At 40.6% G+C, this 19,860-nt stretch overlaps 1 protein-coding gene across 3 annotated transcripts in view; it reads left to right on the top strand.

The window, feature by feature from the left end:
* LOC148361452 (axin-1-like) overlaps nucleotides 1-19,860 on the top strand; it is a 32,959-nt gene that overhangs the window by 3,199 nt on the left and 9,900 nt on the right. For 2 of the 3 annotated variants that reach the window (XM_088342135.1, XM_088342132.1), the window contains exons 1-7: nucleotides 12,508-12,716; nucleotides 15,587-16,277; nucleotides 18,429-18,622; nucleotides 18,866-19,009; nucleotides 19,163-19,297; nucleotides 19,370-19,466; nucleotides 19,722-19,859. In XM_088342135.1, coding sequence (XP_088198261.1) covers nucleotides 15,657-16,277; nucleotides 18,429-18,622; nucleotides 18,866-19,009; nucleotides 19,163-19,297; nucleotides 19,370-19,466; nucleotides 19,722-19,859 — 1,329 coding nt within the window. In that variant the 5' untranslated portion in view covers nucleotides 12,508-12,716; nucleotides 15,587-15,656. Of the gene's footprint in view, nucleotides 1-860; nucleotides 969-4,988; nucleotides 5,086-5,673; nucleotides 5,820-12,507; nucleotides 12,717-15,586; nucleotides 16,278-18,428; nucleotides 18,623-18,865; nucleotides 19,010-19,162; nucleotides 19,298-19,369; nucleotides 19,467-19,721; nucleotide 19,860 lie in introns of those variants that run through there. The other variant, XM_088342133.1, reaches the window with a different exon arrangement.

Raw genomic sequence — 19,860 nt, 5'->3', positions numbered from 1 at the left:
CTGAAGATTATAGGAAATGCACCGCTTCTTATAATAAGCAACACTATATTTACTAAAGGAAGGAGACCAAGAGGAAGGCCACGATTGACGTGGATGGATGGTGTTATGAGTGCACTGCAGGAAAGAGGTCTAAATATAATGGAAGCTAGAGCTCTTGTTGGTGATAGAAAGGAGTGGAGAGGTGTTGTGAAAGGATAGTGGGATTGTGGACGCGTTCTTAAGGATGGGCTGGGCACCCGTATGATGCGGCAGGGGTAAACCAGTGAAAGCTGTCGGGCGAGTGTGTTGTGTCACCCTGACCCGAGTGACATGGCCGCTTTCTGGTGTCCCATTTCATCTGGAGGGACGAAAGCATGACCAACTTAGGTGCCTTAGGTGCTTTTTTTTCTTTTCAGTTGATTTGATAATTTTGTTATGTAAGATTTTTCAACATGACTAAAAACTGCATAAATGGCAAATATAAATGTTTTAAAAACAATAAAGTAAAGAGCTACAAATACAATCTAAACACTCCAGGCCCTAAAATTGAACATTTATTGTAATCTTGGGTGGACAGAAAAAAGTCTCAAAGACCCATGCATGACAGTAAATTGGCCACCTTGGATTATCTTTGAAGGTCATTCTTTCGAATCATATCAATGCTTGCACTCTGACAAACCTCTCCTAGGGAAATTGCCTTAACCTGCCCTAACATACAAAAAGATCGCTGAGCCAAATGACGTGTTCAGCAGTTTTTGATCATGTCGAGGATTCACTATAAAAATTGGGTTGTTCTCCACTTCCAAACAACTTTAGTAGACACATTCATAGCCATCGGACATTTAGACTATCAATAATAATAATGTTGTTTTATTCTCAAGGTGGAGGTCATAGGTGCTGCAGGTGGATGGACGGATGCCAGGTGTATTAAAGCCCTCCCTGTGGGTTGACCTTTCTTCAGCTGAGCGCTCAGACAACAGCACATACACGTAAGTACACACACACACACACACACACACACACACACACAAGCGTATAAACACACACATATAATAGAGACTCATTATAGATTCATAAGTGGCAACATGCCCCCAACTCTTCCTCACCAAGACACCATAAAGGTCAAGTTCAGCCTCCTCAGTATTCTGCCTTTGTCTTTCTTTCCTTCTCATGCTCCTTTTTGACACCGGGGGCAACAACTGCAAACAATAACAACACCATTTGTTTGAGTGTACGTGTGTACTGTATATGTTACTCTCTTGGAGCCATTTTCAGGATTTTTACTCTCAATGTGGACACCAATAGTCCTAAAAAGGATATTTGATGTTGATGCAGAGTGCAAAAACACAGATTAGTACAGCAAACTCAGGTATTTTATTTGGGCAGGGTTCGGTACACAGAGAGTCAGGTAGGTAGACAAAAGTATCTAAAAACTATGATAGACAAAATAAACCACTGTTTCAACGTAAAAGTTGGCATGTGAAATAAAGCCTCGTTTCAAAATATGTGTTAGTGAAGTTGTGTAACGCGATCTCTGACAAACGAGGCCTCGTTTTGGGCGAAGCTCGTCGAGCGGGAATGGTCACGTGACCAGTCTCGACCCATCACTCTCTTTTGGTGATGTATCACAAAGGTATGTAAAGGCTGAGTTGAATTTGGTGTTAATGGGTAGCAGGTTGAGGGGTTCTGAGAGAGAGTGAAAGAGAGAGATGAAAAGAGAGAGAGGGTTGGACAGAGATTGTTTTTCAGAGAAATTGTGAGTAGTAGTGTTTTGAGAGTTAGTTATATTTGAATCATTTAGTTTGGCACTAAGCCAGGTAGTTCATTCATTTATAGTCAATAGACAAAACACATGAAGCCAAACATAAATAAAAAGGTGTTTGTAAATATATATGTGCATTAATGTTCTTATTTGTTGGGAGAAAAAGCTAGTTATTACCAGTAGTAATTCTTCAGGGCTTCGGTTGCGCATTACAATATTAGATAGAGCTGTTGTGTTGTACAAGTGCCTCAGGGTCAGTAAAGAGCCAATATGAATGAAACCAAATAGTAAACCTTTTGGCTGAAAACGTTAAACCAATGTCTCATTGGTTGACCAGGCTTGACTTTGCCCATCGCTATTTAGATTCTAGAACACCATAGGCAATAACCGTGAGGCGAGAGGTCTGTGTTCCAGAAAAAACAAACAGCAATGGCAACAATCCATTAAGCAGCACTTGTGATCCGTAAAGGCAGACAGTAGAAGAAAAAGGAGCTGAGACAAGGGTGCTTAGGATGTGACAAGGGAGACTGCGTACGAGCAAGTAGCCATAGGGACAGAGTACTAATAAAAGAAAGGAGACGAGTTGTGATAGTAGGAAAAACCATGGGGAAATCAAGGCAAGCGCCCACAGATATTTGGAGAATAGGGTAAGGTTGAGAGAGAGAAAGAAAAAAACCCGACTGAACCCTACTGGGTTAGGTAATCAGTTTGAAATGTTAAGATGAGGTTAAGGGACTTGAAAATGTATTTTAATGGAATGTCTTGACTAGGATAGAAAGACTAATCTGTGTGTGTGGGTGTGTTCGATGTGATTAAACTTCTGTAATAAGTATTACATGCACGTAAGGTGTGCCAATCAAAAGAGCCAAGCCTTCAGTCATCTAATAGAAATTTTGGCTCTATATCTGAGATTTCAAGCCAACATGTACTGGAAATTGCTTAGCAGCACCAGAAGAACCTTACAATGATCAAAGTTTTTACATTGATAATTTTAAGATTTCATTTTTCCCTGCATGGATAATTGTAGTCCAGGTTTTGGGAAAACAATCCATATTTCAAAGTCAAAGGGACACTGTGTAATAATTGACCTCTAAACTTTGCTGTGTTGTGTAGTGCAAATGAAAATATGTGCTACCAAGAATAGAAACCACTGAGACTCAAAGTGACCAAACCGCAATGTTCTAATTTTTTGTCTATTTTTCGTGAGGTTTTTGGTTTTTGGGGGTACCCATGGCAGCAAGATGGTGGACAATCATGGCAAAATAAATACTGTACAAATGTCTTGACTAACGAGTATTTTAAAAAAGCATCTGTATATGATATTTCATGTCTCATCTCATCAGCCGTACCGCTTATCCTCATTAGGGTCGCGGGGGGCTGGAGCCCATCCCAGCCATCTCCGGGCAGTGGGCAGGGGACACCCTGAACTGGTTGCCAGCCAATCGCAGGGCACACAGGGACAGACAACTCATTCGCTCATTCACACCTAGGGACAATTTGGACCGGCCAATTCACCTGAAATGCATGTTTTTGGAAGGTGGTAGGAAACCGGAGTGCCCGGAGGAAACCCACGCAAGCACGGGGAGAACATACAAACTCCGCACAGGAAGTCTGGAGCTGGATTTGAACCCACGACAGGTTCCCATGACATGAACTGTGCCGCACAAGCGCTAACCACTGTGCCACCATGCTGCCCGATATTTCATGTATTTTTGCTTATTTTTTTAGCCGATATTTTGATGCATTAAGTCGTTTTTCTTAATGCACCAATGTTTTATACCAATAGGAGGTTCTAAATATTACACATTGTCTCTTTAGGTTCAGCCAACACTTGACATTTAGTACTTTACAGACTAGATTAACCCCAATCATGATGGCATCACATTGTTTCAGGAAATCTCGATTAGAAACTCTATTGTCCCATTAAACAAGAGGTCGGGATACGTTTTGACTCAAAGGGCCATGAAAGAAAAATATTTGGGTTTTATTCAAGAAACACACCAAATATTTTAAGAGAAATAAAGAGAAAACCACCAAACCCTCTCTCCAGGCAAAAGGTAATTCTTCAGCAGATTTTACTTCACTGTGTAATGTTTCTGTCAGGCGAAAGGAAGACTGAGATCACTTGCACTCGTTTCTTGGTTTTTATTGGAAGGAAGGAATGACAAAGCGTGATTCTTCGATCCGTTGTTTGACGGATTGACGAAGCTTGACAGGCGGGTGAAGGCTTGGCGGGAATGGTCGTGAACAGGCGTAATCGTCGTGTTGTTGGTCGGGGCTGGAGAAGAAGGGCGTCGTCGGGTTTGGAAGAGTGATCAAGAGTCAGACGGGCAGAGCAGGTCGTAGGCAAATTCGGAAACGGGTCGGCAACGGAGATCAAGTGGAAGAAAACAGGAGGCAGGCAAAGAGTCGGAGGTACGGGCTTTCTGAGCAGATGGCAACAGGTGGCATAGTACAATCAGACAGCTTGTTTCCGGAAGCTGAGGATTTAAATGGACAGGGTGCGCCAATCAGCTGTCCTTGCTGTTGGCGCCAAATCCTGAGCACAGGTGTTCCCGATCCGGGTGATTGTGACAGTTTCATGATATGACAAAATTTATAAAATAATAAAACCAGAGCCTGTGCCCCATATCAACAAATATACAGCTTAAAATTGGTCTCCCGCAGTTACTTTAGATCATTGAGGTAATTTTGACCATCATTTTTGTCGTGAATAATGGTCTTAAAACAAGGTGTTAGCAGAATGTATCTGTAAAAATCTCATAAAATACTGCAGACGAGAAGGATACGGACGTATTTGGGAGAGTGCGCCATGTGTGGAGAGATCAGCCCACACCTACCACTCACTCAATCAAATTGCTCTGGGTGCTTGGCTTGTGTTTTCTGTGGGTTTTATTCATTAACTGTTGCAACAGTAAAGATAAATTGCTCAATGAGCTTCCATTAAAAGGATTCCTTAGCGACGTACAACCAAAACAAAGGCACCTGAAGTGACACCTTGACCGTAAACTGTATTTGAAATTATGCCCAATATGTTTTCTGTGTTACTTCAGCTTCACATACACTACATTCGGAAAGTCACAGAGAAGAGTGTTATGACCCTTAATTTAGCTCCGAGCCAGATGTACTCATGAGAAGAGCCATATCTGACTCGTGAACAATACATTCCTGCCCTCTGCATTAGACTTTGAGGTCTGTCGCCTTCAATTTCTATGCTTATGTTTAAATATAATGTTGTTTCCTATAGGCTATGTGCCACCACCGTGAGACAGCAGCACCAAACACCAGTTCAGGAATGGACCAGTGCAAATGTGTGGACCCCACCTGACTGAGGAGACATGACTGTAAGCGATTTACTTAAACTATTTTAAGAATATATCACAAACAGTATCACCAACCAAAATGTCCAGACCACAAGGCGCACTTAAAAACTTTAATTTGACCAGAAATTTGAAAGTGCACCTTATAACACTGATTTGCATAGTGCATTCTGCTAGGCTAAACAGTCTTTCCACTACATCACCAACGAATGATAGAGAATGGGGAAAACAGAAAGCCTTTCAAGAAAATGTATTTTATGTACGTATACATATTAAACCACACATTGTTGACGCACAGGCTGAAGAAGTGGAGAAACTGTTTAACCTATCGGAATGCACTATGCAAAACAATTTTTCTGGCTCAGTAAAAATAGTGTAATAACGAGATAACGTTTCATACCTTTTTAAATGTCATCTTTTTTTTGCCTTATAATCCGGTGTGCTTTTTAATGCAGAAAATATGGTAGATTTAATTGAAAATCTTTAATTACATTACGGTACATGCGTATGCGTTGTGGACTCATCGGTCTCTCTCTCCCTCTCTCTCTTTCTCTCTCTCTCTTACTCTCTATCACACATACACACGCCTGTTGTCTCTCTCCCTCTCTACAGATGAAGACTCAGTCAGTAGGTGCGCCTACTGGCTGACTGAAAGCCGCTATGAGGATGCTGCATGTGGGCAGCATGCTTGCCGGCTGCTGGATGGGTGCAGAAGTGGATGTGAGCCCCATTGAACTGACGCAGGTTAGAAATCGCAGGTAGGAATACCTTTTCTCTTACCCCATTTAACACATACAGTATAACAATTGTTAGCAGTTAATTATTAGATGAATAGACATGCCCAATTTGTCTTATTAATTAATGAACTTGTGACGTACTGAAGCAAACAAGCCGTTAATTAGCACCTCCATCGATCCATTTTTTCCCGATACGCTTTAACCTCAATTAACTCAGTGCTTAGGGTGCACTAACCTATGTTTGCCAACAAGAGGCTCATTGGGCAGTAATGGAAAAAACAGAAGCGCATTGTGTAGGACACCAATTTGTGTCTATTTTAGTTTTTTAACTGATTTTATGCGTTAGTGCCACCTTCTTTGCAGTGCAGATGCTGCTATGAAATTGCGCATTTGTGGTCCGATCATACGCAATGAGCCATGGGATTTGAACAAAGACTGTTTGGGATCTGTTACACCCCTATTTATATTTATATATATATATATATATATATATATATATATATATATATAGTACCCACTATAACATATATTAAAACAAAAAAAATGTCTATCAATAGGCATATGACAAGGTGATGGATCACAAAATTGGTTTGGTAATTTCTAAAGGGACAGTGTGTAATATTTAGAGCCTCCTAGAGGTGAAAAACAATTCATTCACACATAAAACAACAGTGATTTGCCTAATAAGAAAAAATACATGAACTATTATATACACTTGCCTTTTTTTAAATACTCGTAGGTCAATAAATTTGCATTTATTATACATGAGTCTTACTAGAGGGAGCTGACATAATTGTACACTATCTTGCTGCTATGGGTACACAAAAATCTAAAAACTTGCAATAGGCTGGGCAAAAAATGGGAAGAAAAAGGGGTGGCTTTGTCACTTTATGTCTCCATAGTTTGTATTCTTCCTTGTTAGAACTCTATGTGGGTGCACTACACAATACAGTGACATCTAGTGGTCACAAAATACACACAATGGCTCTTTAAAAAAGCGTCACTTTACAAGACATGATGTAACTAAACCAAATAAATTATAGGAAAAAATAACAAATTTTCGGATATCTAAAAACTGCCATAAAATTATAATATTGTAAAATATATTATTTGTATTTAATACCGTGGATGAGTGTTTAGCACGTCTGCCTCAACGCTTAGAGTTCCCAGGTTCAATTCCAAAAAACGGTCTGCATGTGTGATGTTGGCATGTTCTCCTCGTGCCTTAGAGAGTTTACTCCGAGAATGTTCTCTCCATGTTCTATAAACATGCATGGCAGGTAGATTTGAATAATAAGAATCCATACATCAAACTATATAAGAAATGTTTTACTATTACCCATAGTTTTGATATTTTAATACATAGATATACGAAAAGGAAATCAGTGGAAGTTATGATTGTCTCTTCAAATCATGCATCATTTATTAAAAAAAAACAACACGTCTAAATAGCAACCATTCACAAAAAAAGACAATACACTAACAATTTTCTAATATTTTAAAATGGAGATGATGGATGGATGGATATTTTGTTTGTTTAAATAGTTTTTTTCTTTGCTGATTTGATAATTAGTATAGTTGCCCTACAGAAAAAAAAAGAAACGAGTTAGAATGTAGTAAAAAAATGCACTGGCATATCATTTTTGCTCATTTCAAATATTGTTTTTTTTTGTTTGTTTTCTTAAAAAAAAAAAAGAGAAATATACTTAAACCTGAAAAAGCAGTTAAAAATAAAGCATAAATACAATTTACAACATTGTTATTCCAAATGAATGAATAACCTGGATAATTTTTGAGCCAAGCTGACCACAAACATTAAGAACGTTGTGCACCTAAATTTAGGCATCATGATAATTCGAAGGGACATCGCAATATTTGACCACTAGATATCGCTGTATGGTCTAGTGCAGGGGTCATCTACTATTTTGAAGCTGAGAACTGCTTTTTCATACTGACTTGCACGAAAGGCTACCGGTTTTATATACATTTCTAAAATGACAACTTTTAATGTTATTACTATGTTGTTACTATGTTATTATCAGATTGAATTTAATATAAGTTGAGTTAATAATAAAGTAATGAGCTAAATCAACCACTGAAACATTATGCCAGACAGAAACAAATTTCCTGGAAAATCACAATGACCCATTACTGGTGAGCTATTTTCAGAACCTGTCTGTGGGCTACTGAGGTTTTCTTAGGGGTCTACAATTTTTTCTTCTTAATTTTTGGACCGGCCTTTTTGAAGTTTTTGAGTACCTTTAGCAGCAAATTGGTGGACAAGTATGTTTACTCCCTTTGACGCTTTATGTTCTGTAAAATGTATGCAATTCTAAAAAAATATATATCATTATTATCCGATATATCATGTATTTTTTACTTCTTTTTTTAAATAATGTAAGGGTATTTTTACCAGGAGGTGCTAAATAAAAAAACTGTAAGGTATTCCCAAACAGATTTTTTTTCTTTCAATGAGGCACAGAATGGTTAGTGTTCCTCCCCACAATTATGCAAATATGTTGCAAAAGATTCCACGTTCTGCGGCTGAGAAATTTAGTGTCAAAGTTGACCAATCTGGCTTGTTTCCTCTAGAGCAGTGACGTCATTGTAAGAACACAGCACTTTCAAAATGGTGAATCCCATTAACACAACATATAAGGCAAGCTCCGAAACAGACAGCGGTTGTAGTTAACAGTGATTGCATAACGCTCATTTCTGCTTGTATACATTGGAACTTTACTTTCCCTGTTGCTGAGGGACTTGTGACTGGTTTGTCAGAGTTGCATGCTTGACCTCCAAAAGCTGCGTGGGATAAGTTTACCTGCAATCGTCACAGCGTGCGTTCCATCTTTGCCTTCGCCTCATTTTAGGTAGGCGATTGTGGCTTTTCGTTTTCTTTTTTTGCCGGGTGTGTTCCGGTTGGTATAATTTTGTCCAACTAGCTCCCTGTTAGTGTCGGGGCTGCCGAGGGCTTTCATGTTTTGTTTGTCCCTGGTTGGCGCTCATTGGCTGCCAGTGTTGTTTGGCTGGCTAGCTTGGCGTTAGCTCCGGTTTGGCCGTGTTGCTTGATTCATTTCTGGACGGCTTTGCGTTTATCGCTGTAGCCTTCGCCGTTTTTCAGTGATGGTTCCTGGCTAGCCTGGCTGCTCACTGCATATATTTTTGTCGCTCGACTCTGCGTTTTTCCGCCAAAGCCGCGGCCGACTTTGCTTGGTAGGTCGAGGTTAGCCCCCCCATTGACATCTCTCAGTGTTTTATTTCTGCCAGTTAGCCCCTTTTTGGCTACTTGCCCCAGGGTTCGCAAGGGCGCTTAAAATAATTAAAAATGCTTGAATTTTAGTGTTGTGTTTTCAAGGTTTAAAATGTGTTTCAATTTTGGGTGAAGTGCTTGTGAATTCTTGAATTGTTGCCATGCTTCTCAGCCGTCTAACTCTAGACTACGCATTAAATGAAAAAAAAAAACCAAGTCTACTTAAAAATGACACAGACCCGCCTTAGTTCACACACAAGATAAGCTTTAGAATAATTTGCTTTCCTTTCTCTACAGTTTGACTTCATCGAGTGCTTTCAGTAAGAAAAACAACAAGAAATGTGATACAACATACGCCAAACAGAGATCAAATCAAATTTATTTGGAAAGCGCATTTCAGGCAATCAATTCCCTCTCACAACAAGTGCTGTATAAAATATTTCAGTGTACAATAAGGCTAGGTTCACACTGCAGAGCTTAATGCTCAAATCCAATTTTGGGGGTAATCCGATGTTTTTGTGAGATCGTACACATTTCCAACTAAATGTGACTTGGATATGTTCTTCTGTGTGAATGCGATGACAGCAAACATCAATAAAATCGGGCACAGAAACTCGGTTTAATATTCTATGCCCCTTTTAAGTCAAGTCAGTTCATGTTTATTTGTATAGCCCTTAATCACAAGGTGTCAGGAGGACCAGAACAGAGCAGGGGACCCCAGAGCGTTCGTTACAAGTCTTTTATTTGGGGAAGCGTACAGGGTTAGCGGGAGACGCGATGACCGTCGAACGTCAGCAGCAACGCCGTGAAGACAACTTCGGAACACGTAGCCAATCGTAGCGTGGGACGGAAGCAGGTCGCGTTTACCGGGACTGGAGAGAAGATCGTAGCGTGGGACGGAAGCAAGTCGCGTTTACCGGGACTGGAGAGAAGATCGTAGCGTGGAACGGAAGCAGGTCGGATCAGAGGCAGGCAGAATCAGGTAAACAAGTCAAAAAGACACAGGAAAATCAGGCGAGTCAAACGGGCGGGGTAAAAAAAGTATCCTCCGACGAAGAGGTCTCCGCGTAGCATGCTCAAAAAGGGAACATAAACCAATCAGGAAGCGCATTCCAGCGCGCCAGATGATTACCCCAGGTGGCTCCACTTGGGTAATCATGACACAAGGAGTCTCAAAGGGCTGCACACACCAGAGAATATTGCAAACCACAGACTATTATTATACCATCCCCTGATCTAAAACATACATGAGGGCAAGGAAAAACTAAAAAAACTCAACATGTGGAAAATGAAAAAACCTTGAGAATGAACCGCACATGAGGTAATCCCCCTTCTAGGATGATCAGGCTGCAATGGATACTGCAATAGACAGACATCGTCAATATGAAATATAGGTCATTCATAAGCTTTAAAATAGGAGTTGCTGGTTAAATATTTGGCTTATGATTGATCCAAATTGATTGTTCTTTTTCCTTTAGGCAGCATTCAGTGACCTTAACCGACAGGGCTATGGATTAAATTGTATTGGATTTTTTTCCTTGGATAGTAATGGAGAAATTAGAAAGTTGGTTTTGAAAGACCTTAAAATGAGCTTGACTTTGGCTATGAAAAGGGGTAGAAACCCTGTTGCCCTTTGTTGTACCATTACTGCCTATGCCTTCCCCACAAAAACTACCAAAACTTTGCTTAAAACACGCGTAATCTCTTAGATGACTTAAAATTTAAAACGATACGGCGACTGGCTTGCTAGTGTGCTGGTATTCCTCTGAGATGTCACATTTTAGGATGACAAAGACAAGGCATGCTGTTTTTAAAATACATTTTCTATGGAAATAATTAGGATATACCAATGTTTTTATGCACACATTATGTATTATTTCCTCACATTTGGCATGTTTAAGAATTTGGAAATGCTGTACATTTAATGGGGCAGCATGGCGGCGCAGTGGTTAGCGTGTGTGCGGCACAGTTCTGGGGTCTTGAGATCGAACCTCCTGTGTGGAGTTTGCATGTTCTTCCCGTGCTTGCATGGGTTTCCTCCGGGCATTCAGGTTTCCTCCCACATTCCAAAAACATGCATGTCAGGTTAATTGGCCGGTCCAAATTGTCCCTAGGTGTGAATGAGCTAGCGAGTTGTCCGTCCCTGTGTGCCCTGCGACTGGCTGGCAACCAGGACAGGGTGTCCCCTGCCCACTGCCCGAACATAGCTGGGATGGGTTACAGCACTTCCGCGACCCTACTGCCAGATAAGCGGTGCAGATAATGGATGGTTGTACATTTAATAAAAAGAAAGTGGGCCTTGGCTCTAGGAAAGTTGAGAAACACTGCATTGATCAACATTTTGTAAACAACTCCAAAATTTAATAATTTTCTTTTTGGTTCAAGTTGCGAAAAAAGAAACATTATTAACTCATACCTGTCAACCTGTACGGTTTTGACGTACAAAGTACGTTTATTAAGCATTTTAAGACGTCTACGACGTACGAGAAAATCTGTACGAAAAAAACGCAAATTTGTCAATTATGGGTACCATCCGGTATAACCGACTATCACCAAACGGCAAATCAATCAAGTCAAACGAGTTCGCCGCGGAAGCCTCTATCTCTGTACCATTTTTTTTTTAATTTGCAGACGAAGCGAGTGGTTTGATGTAGTGAAAGGAAGTCCGTCTCTTTTCAGAGAACCGGCTTTTTCGGCTCAACTCATTAAAGAAAGCCAGCTCTAAAACGTCTCACTTGCTTCGATGCATTATCTTACAAATTATTATTTTGTATAAAGAAGTTAAGAAAAAAAGGAAGTATAAAATGAGAAAATGAAAAAAGACAGGTTTGTGGTTATCCCTTTAATCAGTATTTTACCAACAAAAATTGAATGCAGAAAATCAATTAATAATTTGAATAAGAAAATGTATTATTCTACCTAATTATATTTGCATGTATTTTTTTCTTCTCCGGTGAACGTCCAAGCTACTTAATTTTTGAACCTTTTTTATAATAAACCTCATTCATGTCGAGCAACTCAGTATCTCAAAACCAAATGTTAATTAACGATACATATGATATAACGAAACACATCTACAATATCACATGTTAAACTACATAAATAAACACGTTTGGGAAAAAATATGCTGTAAGATTATTTTGTATTTTGCAAGGGAAAATACAACGTTTTGTAAGGGCATGGAGCCGTGGAGGTTGACAGGTTTGGTTATTAACTGTACATCTTAAAAACCTGTTTATTTGATCTTTTAAGTGAAAATAAAATATGACCACCATGTATGTTGGGGTGACATAGGGGTGTCTGACATAGATATACGTCAAAGATTTTACACGTTTGTGGAATTGAAACGTACGAAACTTTTTAATTAAAGTTCCTCTTTCCACGTCGCAGTAGACGAAACACGCGCGAGCCACTGCCTCTTTCTATCTCTCTCTCTCTCTCTCTCGCTCTCTCTCTCTCTCTCTGTCTGGCTGGCTCTCTCGTTATTGCTGTCGAGCCACTCGGCCACCATGGGGAGTTGAGGAAAGGGGGGGCAAAGACGTTTGCTTCAGTTCTTTTTCTTTCCCTTTGCGTTCTAAGGAAGCCTCCCTTATGTCGCCTTGCGGAGTAAACACTCGGTGCCATTATCCCCAATGCGGCACGACAGGGGAAACGGCCTCACAGAGACGGTAGGACGCGTTTGTGGCTCAAGCAAAAAAAAAAAAAAAAAACAGTGTATGTGTGTGGAGGGGGCGCTCTATGATGCTAATGCTAACTAGCATGCTAACAGGCTAGTCTCCCGAGTGGAAACGTGCCACTTTGCCTTTTTTTTTTCATTTCCTTCGCGGAGCAGTGACACAACTTTTTTGGAAATATTGTGTTTTCTGTGAAAATGAACAACCGTGAAAGTAGTGTCAATGTTACTAGCGGAGTAGTTGATTTGCTGCTGCTGCTGTTGTTTTTTTGTTAATTCTTGTTCGGACCGTTTTATGTAGTTGTGGAGTTTGTTGCTGTAGTCCCCCCATCCCCCACTCATACACCGCCCCTCTCGCAAGGCCCAAGATGAATGAGATTCTCACTTCAAAGCCTTGGCACACTGTCGGGTGGGCACAGCTTCAAGGCTTGTTAGCCAACTAGCCCCTCGTGCTAACGATCGCTAGCCTGTTATTAAAATTGAAAACTTAATCTCGGTGTATTGTTAATGTTAATAAGAATTTACCACTTCAATTCAAAAGTCGGAGTCTGATTGCTTTTTAAAAACGGATTGTTGTGAACTCAATACGGCGGTAGTCGATAGGAGAGTCGCTGCTAGCAAACTTTTGCTAACAGTGGCTAACTGTCACCGTTGAGTAGAATGCAACCGTGCTATTGTTTGCTCAGCACGGCTACTATTCTGGCTGCTGTTCTTTCAAATTCACGATTAACACCATTTTTGTGTATGCTTCACAGACTAAATCTATCGCCCTCTATATTTGATAATCACCGGGAAAATGCATCTTTCCAAATGCAAAATGATACGGCCTGATCGCAATGTGTTCCCCCTGTGCACTCTTCTTTTGTCATTTAAGATATGTATTAGATTCGTATGATACATTTTCGTCATAGATCAATTTGCAAGCGATGTTTATTATTTATGAACTCTTTATTTGGTATAAGTGACACGGTTTTCAAAATGGAACCTAAGAATTACAAAGTTGCTTATTGTTAGTCAAAAAACAAGGAACAATATTGATTACCAGATCTATTCATGTATAATGCACAGTCGTGTACAACGTATACGCCTATGTTATGATCAAAAATCTTTAAAACATCATGTTCCACTTTTTCTCAGCACAAACTAAGCATTGTGAGTGCCAAACATTGCTGAATGTGCGAAGCTATGAGTATATTATTTATTGACATTAACCATGAACACAATAACGCAAACATAACGTTGACAATGTATCCATCTACTGTCTTTCAAAGTCCGCTTCATTAGATAAAGAGATAGATGGATACTTTATTCATCCCCGTAGGGAAATTCACACTTCCAGCAGTATCCTTTTGTTGTTTATTAACAGGATGGCCTCAGGGTGCTGTGTTGTAGTTTAGCAACAGTGTAGTGGATGACGTCACACGCTAGGCCAAAAGTTCGACATCCCTGCAGCAGATGGAAATATTTGTGCCCAGGGTTACACTACCTCGATTCACGTAGATAGCGAGTGCACCTCCTCTCCGCTTCCCTCAGGCTTTTGTGTCTCTGTCTGTTCTAACAGCGCTGAAGCTGGGTAGCTCCACGTTAGCGTCCGGGATACTAGACGTGAGCCACGTTTCCGTAAAACACAGCTAACTGCACTTCCTGTACGCTTTGATGTTTTTCACCAGCACTGCCAGTTCGTCTGTCTTATTTGGTAGAGAGTTCACATTTACCATGATTACGCACGGTACTGAAGGCTTATAACGCCGCTAGCCAATTAGGTGACTAGCCACTTAAGGTGAAGGACCTTAGCTCCGGCTCTGCATCCACGATAGGGCCCCTTCATCACGCCGACATGAGAATTCCTCAGGGCAAGAAGTTGATTCCTCGAATAAACACATTTTTGTGCTTTAAAACCCATTAGGATAGGATAGAAAGTAATCCAAAGTGTAGTTGTCAAACGGGACGAAAAACACCAAAGATAGAAGCAGACATATAAAACAATAAATCACAAAAAGAGCGAAATAACACGGAGCTGCTGGAAAGGCTGCCGTTGGCGGCGGCGCCTATGATGTCATTATTTGGTAAACCAAAAAGTTGTCATGCATTTTTGCAATCATTTATATCTTTGAGGCTAACTTTGTTTTCTCCATTCTCTAACATTTGTCTATTTTTATCACTAGTGGTCTAGTGGTTAGGATTTGGCGCTCTCACCACCCCAACCCAGGTTCAATTCCTATAGCATTTAATGATTTTCGAATGTGGACAGCGATATTTTCGACTGATCAATCATTGCACAAATACGGTATTATACAGTAGTATAACGCGTACCCTAACTTTGAGTTCTTTTTTAAGTACAAAAATCCTAGTTGTACACGAATATATTTCAAGTCATGTTCCCATCCATCCATTATCTGCACCGCTTATTCTCTTAGGGTCGCGGGGGTGCTGGAGCCCATACCAGCTATCCTCGGGCAGTGGGCAGTGGAGAACATGCAAACTCAGTACCGGAACGCTGGTAGCTGATTTTGAACCCATGACCTTATAACTTTGCCGCGGACGCGCTAACCACTCAGCCGCTGTGCTGTCTTAAACGAAAATATATTGTCATTAATTATCATAATTGTAAAACATATTTCATCTAAAATTTATCTGAGGCACAGCAACTGTAATGCTTGCTTTGAGAAACTTAATGTAATTACTGTTTGATGCACAACAATGAGGATGGTTAATGTCATGTCTGAGTGCTCGCCATAATAATAGATTTGACAGCTATAACCCAAACACACACACACATACAGACATACTCACTCCATGACCTCCCTCCCCCCAAGTTGATTTCCTTTGTGACACCACCCGCTATTCTTGTCCCCCTTTTTGCAGGGTGAATTTTGTGTCCACAAAATCATTGCTACGAGGCCAAGTGTGACCTCTGCTGTACACAACCAGAGACATGAGCGTTGTCAGGGACTTGCACGGGATTGGATTCAGAGGTGGTGGTGGGGTAGTGACCCCGCTGAGTGGCCCAGCCCACTTTACGGAGGATGCACCGCGGCCGCCGGTCCCTGGCGAGGAGGGTTCCGATGTGGAGCCTCCCTTGCAGTCTGCGGGCCCTCGTCCCGGCACACTATTGCAAACTGCTGGGTTCCCGCTTTCCTTATCCGCCAAGACTGCAGACTCTTCCGGCTATACGCTCTCGTCTTCGTCATCCGCAACACCCCGCCGACCCGACCTCGACCTGGGCTATGAACCGGAGGGCTCGGCGTCACCCACTCCACCCTACCTTAAGTGGGCTGAGTCCCTACACTCTTTGTTGGATGACCAGGAGGGTATCCAGCTGTTCCGCAACTTCCTTTGCCAGGAAGGCTGTGCCGACCTTCTGGACTTTTGGTTTGCCTGCTCAGGATTCCGCAAGACAAGTCCGGAGAAGCGGGGAAAGTTGGCCAAGGCCATCTACAGGAAGTACATTGTGGATGGTGGTGGAATTGTCTCCAGGCAGATCAAGCCGGCCACCAAGAGTTTCATACGTGACTGTGTGGGGAGGCCGCATCCTGACCTTGCCATGTTTGAACAGGTACGTTTTTAACATTTAAATTGCACGGGTGTATGTTGACTTGCACAGCTAGTTGACACTTTGAACCACATCTCTCATTGATGCTGGAGCTCTGATGTATATTTTTTTACAGGCCTGTGTTGATTTTTCTATGATACAATTTAGACTGAGTGTCTTGGACCCCCACTGGCTCAATAACTATTTCTCTCATGTATTAATTTATCTTTCCCTTTTACTGTTGACAACAATTACTGTTAACATTACTTAATACATGCTTATTGCATAACCAGAGTCACTGGTTTCTAAATTTATGAGCTCGTGTGGAGCAACATTACATGAGCAGTAATGGAGAAAAATGCCTATATTGTAAATTTTAATTAATACTCCATGTTTGCTTTAAATATTTGGTTCATTAATTTAAATATTCTACCTTTTAATACCTTTAATAGCCATGTTTAGGACTGATGTGAAGTTGTGTAATTGATGGACTGTAACTTTCATGCATTAGTAACTGCTAAATAAGATGCCAGATGTTAGCCAAAAGGTAGTAGTCGGTCATTAAAACTTGATTGATTTGTAGAATATATCCGAAAGGAAAAGGTACACCGAATACATGTTTCAGGTTCCAAGTGTCATTCAGCTGGAGAAAACTTAAATACATGATGCATGTTCTTTCATTTTGTTTGCCAGCAAGTAGGATTCAACAGACTTACAGAGGTTATTGACTTAATACTGACAAATAAAACAAACACTGTTGGACTAATGTGTGGGCACTGCAATTCTGTTATAGTAAAATAATCCACAGGGAGGCTAAAAATCAAATACCCATGAAAGTAGACTTAACTTCATGAATAAATAAGGTACATAAACTCTTCTGGATTAAATAAAGATTTTAAATTATGTCAAACAATTGACCATTTTAATGGGTGCGTGGTTTTTCAGTTGTTTATGACATTTATACAGTATTTACTAACTACTTAATTGTGGCATTTTAGATTGTTATGCCCAAGACATGAACAGGACTTTTTAAATTTAAATAATCAATATTTTGAATTATCGTTTAATTACAATCGTGTTAAAATCAAAAATCTTTCCTGAATGATGAGTGAAAAATAAATTTAAATAACTGAGCCCATGCTGCCCCACTTAACTTTTTCTACATCTCAAAATGATAAGATGTCTTTTTACTCTTGTACTACTGTAGAAATTTCCAATTACTCTTATGTGAACACTGTAAGTAAAAGATCAAGGGATATTGTTTCCATTTATCAACTGTGGGCTTGTGCCCCTCTTTTGATACTTCTCTGTGATTTAGGTCTATACAGTGGAACCTCGGTTCTCGACCATAATCCGTTCCAGAACCCTGTTCGAAAACCGATTTGGTCGATCACGGAAAATCGTTTTTCCCATTAAAAGTAATGTAAAATCATTTTAATCCGTTCCAACACCCTGATTGTTTAGCAAGAACGTAAACATGAAGCTAACCCAGGCTAATCGTACGTTTGCCTTAGCGTAATCTTCCGTACGAAAGATTACGCTAACATGAACATGTAAAAATAAAAGGATTATGAATAGGATTTCTTACCTTTGTGGTGGACGGTGGGGAGAGAAAAATCATCAAAAGTTTTTCAACCTTTTCCAAAACTTGCGGCAGTGGCTTGCTTATAGCGCTAATTTCCTTAGCCGCATCACTCGATTTCATAGCCTCCTTATTATTTACTATTATACTGATAGTAGATTTAGCCATGCTGTATTCAATAGCAAGATCGGAAATTCGTACACCTCTTTCATATTTACCTAATATGTCTTTCTTAAAGGCAATATTTGGATGCACTACCCTTCTTTTTTCACCTGTAGCAACTTTGCTGCCTGCACCGAACTTCTTCGGAGGCATAATTAGGGGCTAAAACACCTGTATGCCGCTCAGCATTGCACCCTAGCGTACCGGCGTTCGAACTCCGATTTTTTTGACTGAACAGCGAAGCAAGAATTTCTCGAAATTTTTGGTCGAACACCGATTTGTCCGAACTGAGAGGCGTTCGAAAACTGAGGTTCCACTGTACAAATAAATGTGACTTGACTCAAGACTGAAAGCTGTTAAACTTCCTGGTGACTGTGTCCTATCTTTTGATTAACATTATTTGAAGTAATGTTATCTCCCTTGTTGTGCAGGCCCAGACAGAGATCCAAGCAATGATGGAGGAGAACACCTACCCTCTATTCCTTAAATCAGACCTATACTTGGAGTACACGCGCACTGGCGGTGAGAGCCCAAAGCTTAATCCCAGCGACCAGAGCCCATCATCAGGGCCCGCCAAGCCCATGCCTGGCTGCTTGCCTACACTGACGGAAGATGAAGAGTGGAGGTATAAATGGTGTTGTCCTTTTTTTTTTTTTTTTTTTTTTTTTTTTTTTTTGCTGTTCAAAATTCTGCCCAGGTTGTTTTATTTTGAAATTAGTTTTGACATTACTGTTTGTGTGGACAAGGTTTTGGGAAATGAGTGGATAAATGTTTAGGAGACAATCACTTATAGCTATCATCACAAAAACGTCCTTTAAACATATTCTGACGGTATCTCATTTTTAATTTGGAAATTGTTTACTTACAGGTGTGGAGGTGGGCCCAAGGAAGAGGAGCAAGAGAAGGAGTGTGGGGATACACCAGCAGGAAGGCTTACTCACAGCCTGCTTATGCCATCTGTGCCGCAGAGGACCGCCACCAACAGGCGGCGGCAAGACACGAGGGAGTACAGGTAGGATTCAATAGAATCTGTAGTAATGCGAGGTAGCAACTCCATTGAGAGGAAGTTGGTCTAAACTGTGGAATAAATAAACCCTTAGGTTCAATAAGTTAAGAAATCAAGTAGTACACTTACATAACGCAATAGCTGTGTTTGTTTTTTCAGGCCCTGGAAAGAGCCTGTGAACCCTTACTATGCCAATGTGGGTTACGCCCGTGCCCCCGCCACCAGTGCCAACGACAGTGAGCAGCAGAGCATGTCAAGTGACGCTGATACTCTGTCGCTGACTGACAGCAGCGTGTAAGTCCATACCTCTTATTTCCAATTGCACTTAGCACAATTATTTAGTTTCACACTTTTTGTGCCTTGCAGAGATGGTATTCCTCCTTACCGTTATCGGAAGCAGCATCGCAAGGAGATGCATGAAAGTGCCAAAGCTAATGGACGTGTGCCCCTACCTCATATACCTGTGAGTAAATTTTCTAAGCTGTCATTTGTCATCTGTTTGATCAAAGTGAACAGGGATGCATTGGACTTTTTGACCAATAGTTCTTAAATCTAATAAAATAATGGGGCAAATATTATTCTGCGATTCATTGTGCCTACTAGCGCAACAAATAGGTGCTAAAAATACGAATCATTATTTTAAAAATTCAATTACAAAAAAATGAAACCAATCCATAACAATCCGATACTATATTGTGAACTTGTGCTTGCAATGCAGCGCACGTATAGAATGCCAAAGGACATCCACGTAGAGCCTGAAAGGTTTGCAGCTGAGCTTATAAAGAGGCTGGAAATGGTCCTCAGAGAAAGAGATGCTGAAGAACGGCTCGAAGAGAGGCTGAAGCGAGTACGACTGG

This window comes from Urocampus carinirostris, chromosome 8 (genome assembly GCF_059441175.1).
Source record: "Urocampus carinirostris isolate Australia breed hairy pipefish chromosome 8, RoL_Ucar_1.0, whole genome shotgun sequence".
NCBI classification, from domain to species: domain Eukaryota; kingdom Metazoa; phylum Chordata; class Actinopteri; order Syngnathiformes; family Syngnathidae; genus Urocampus; species Urocampus carinirostris.
The sequence above is the reverse complement of the archived record's forward strand: the minus strand, read 5'-3'. Positions and strand labels throughout refer to the sequence as shown.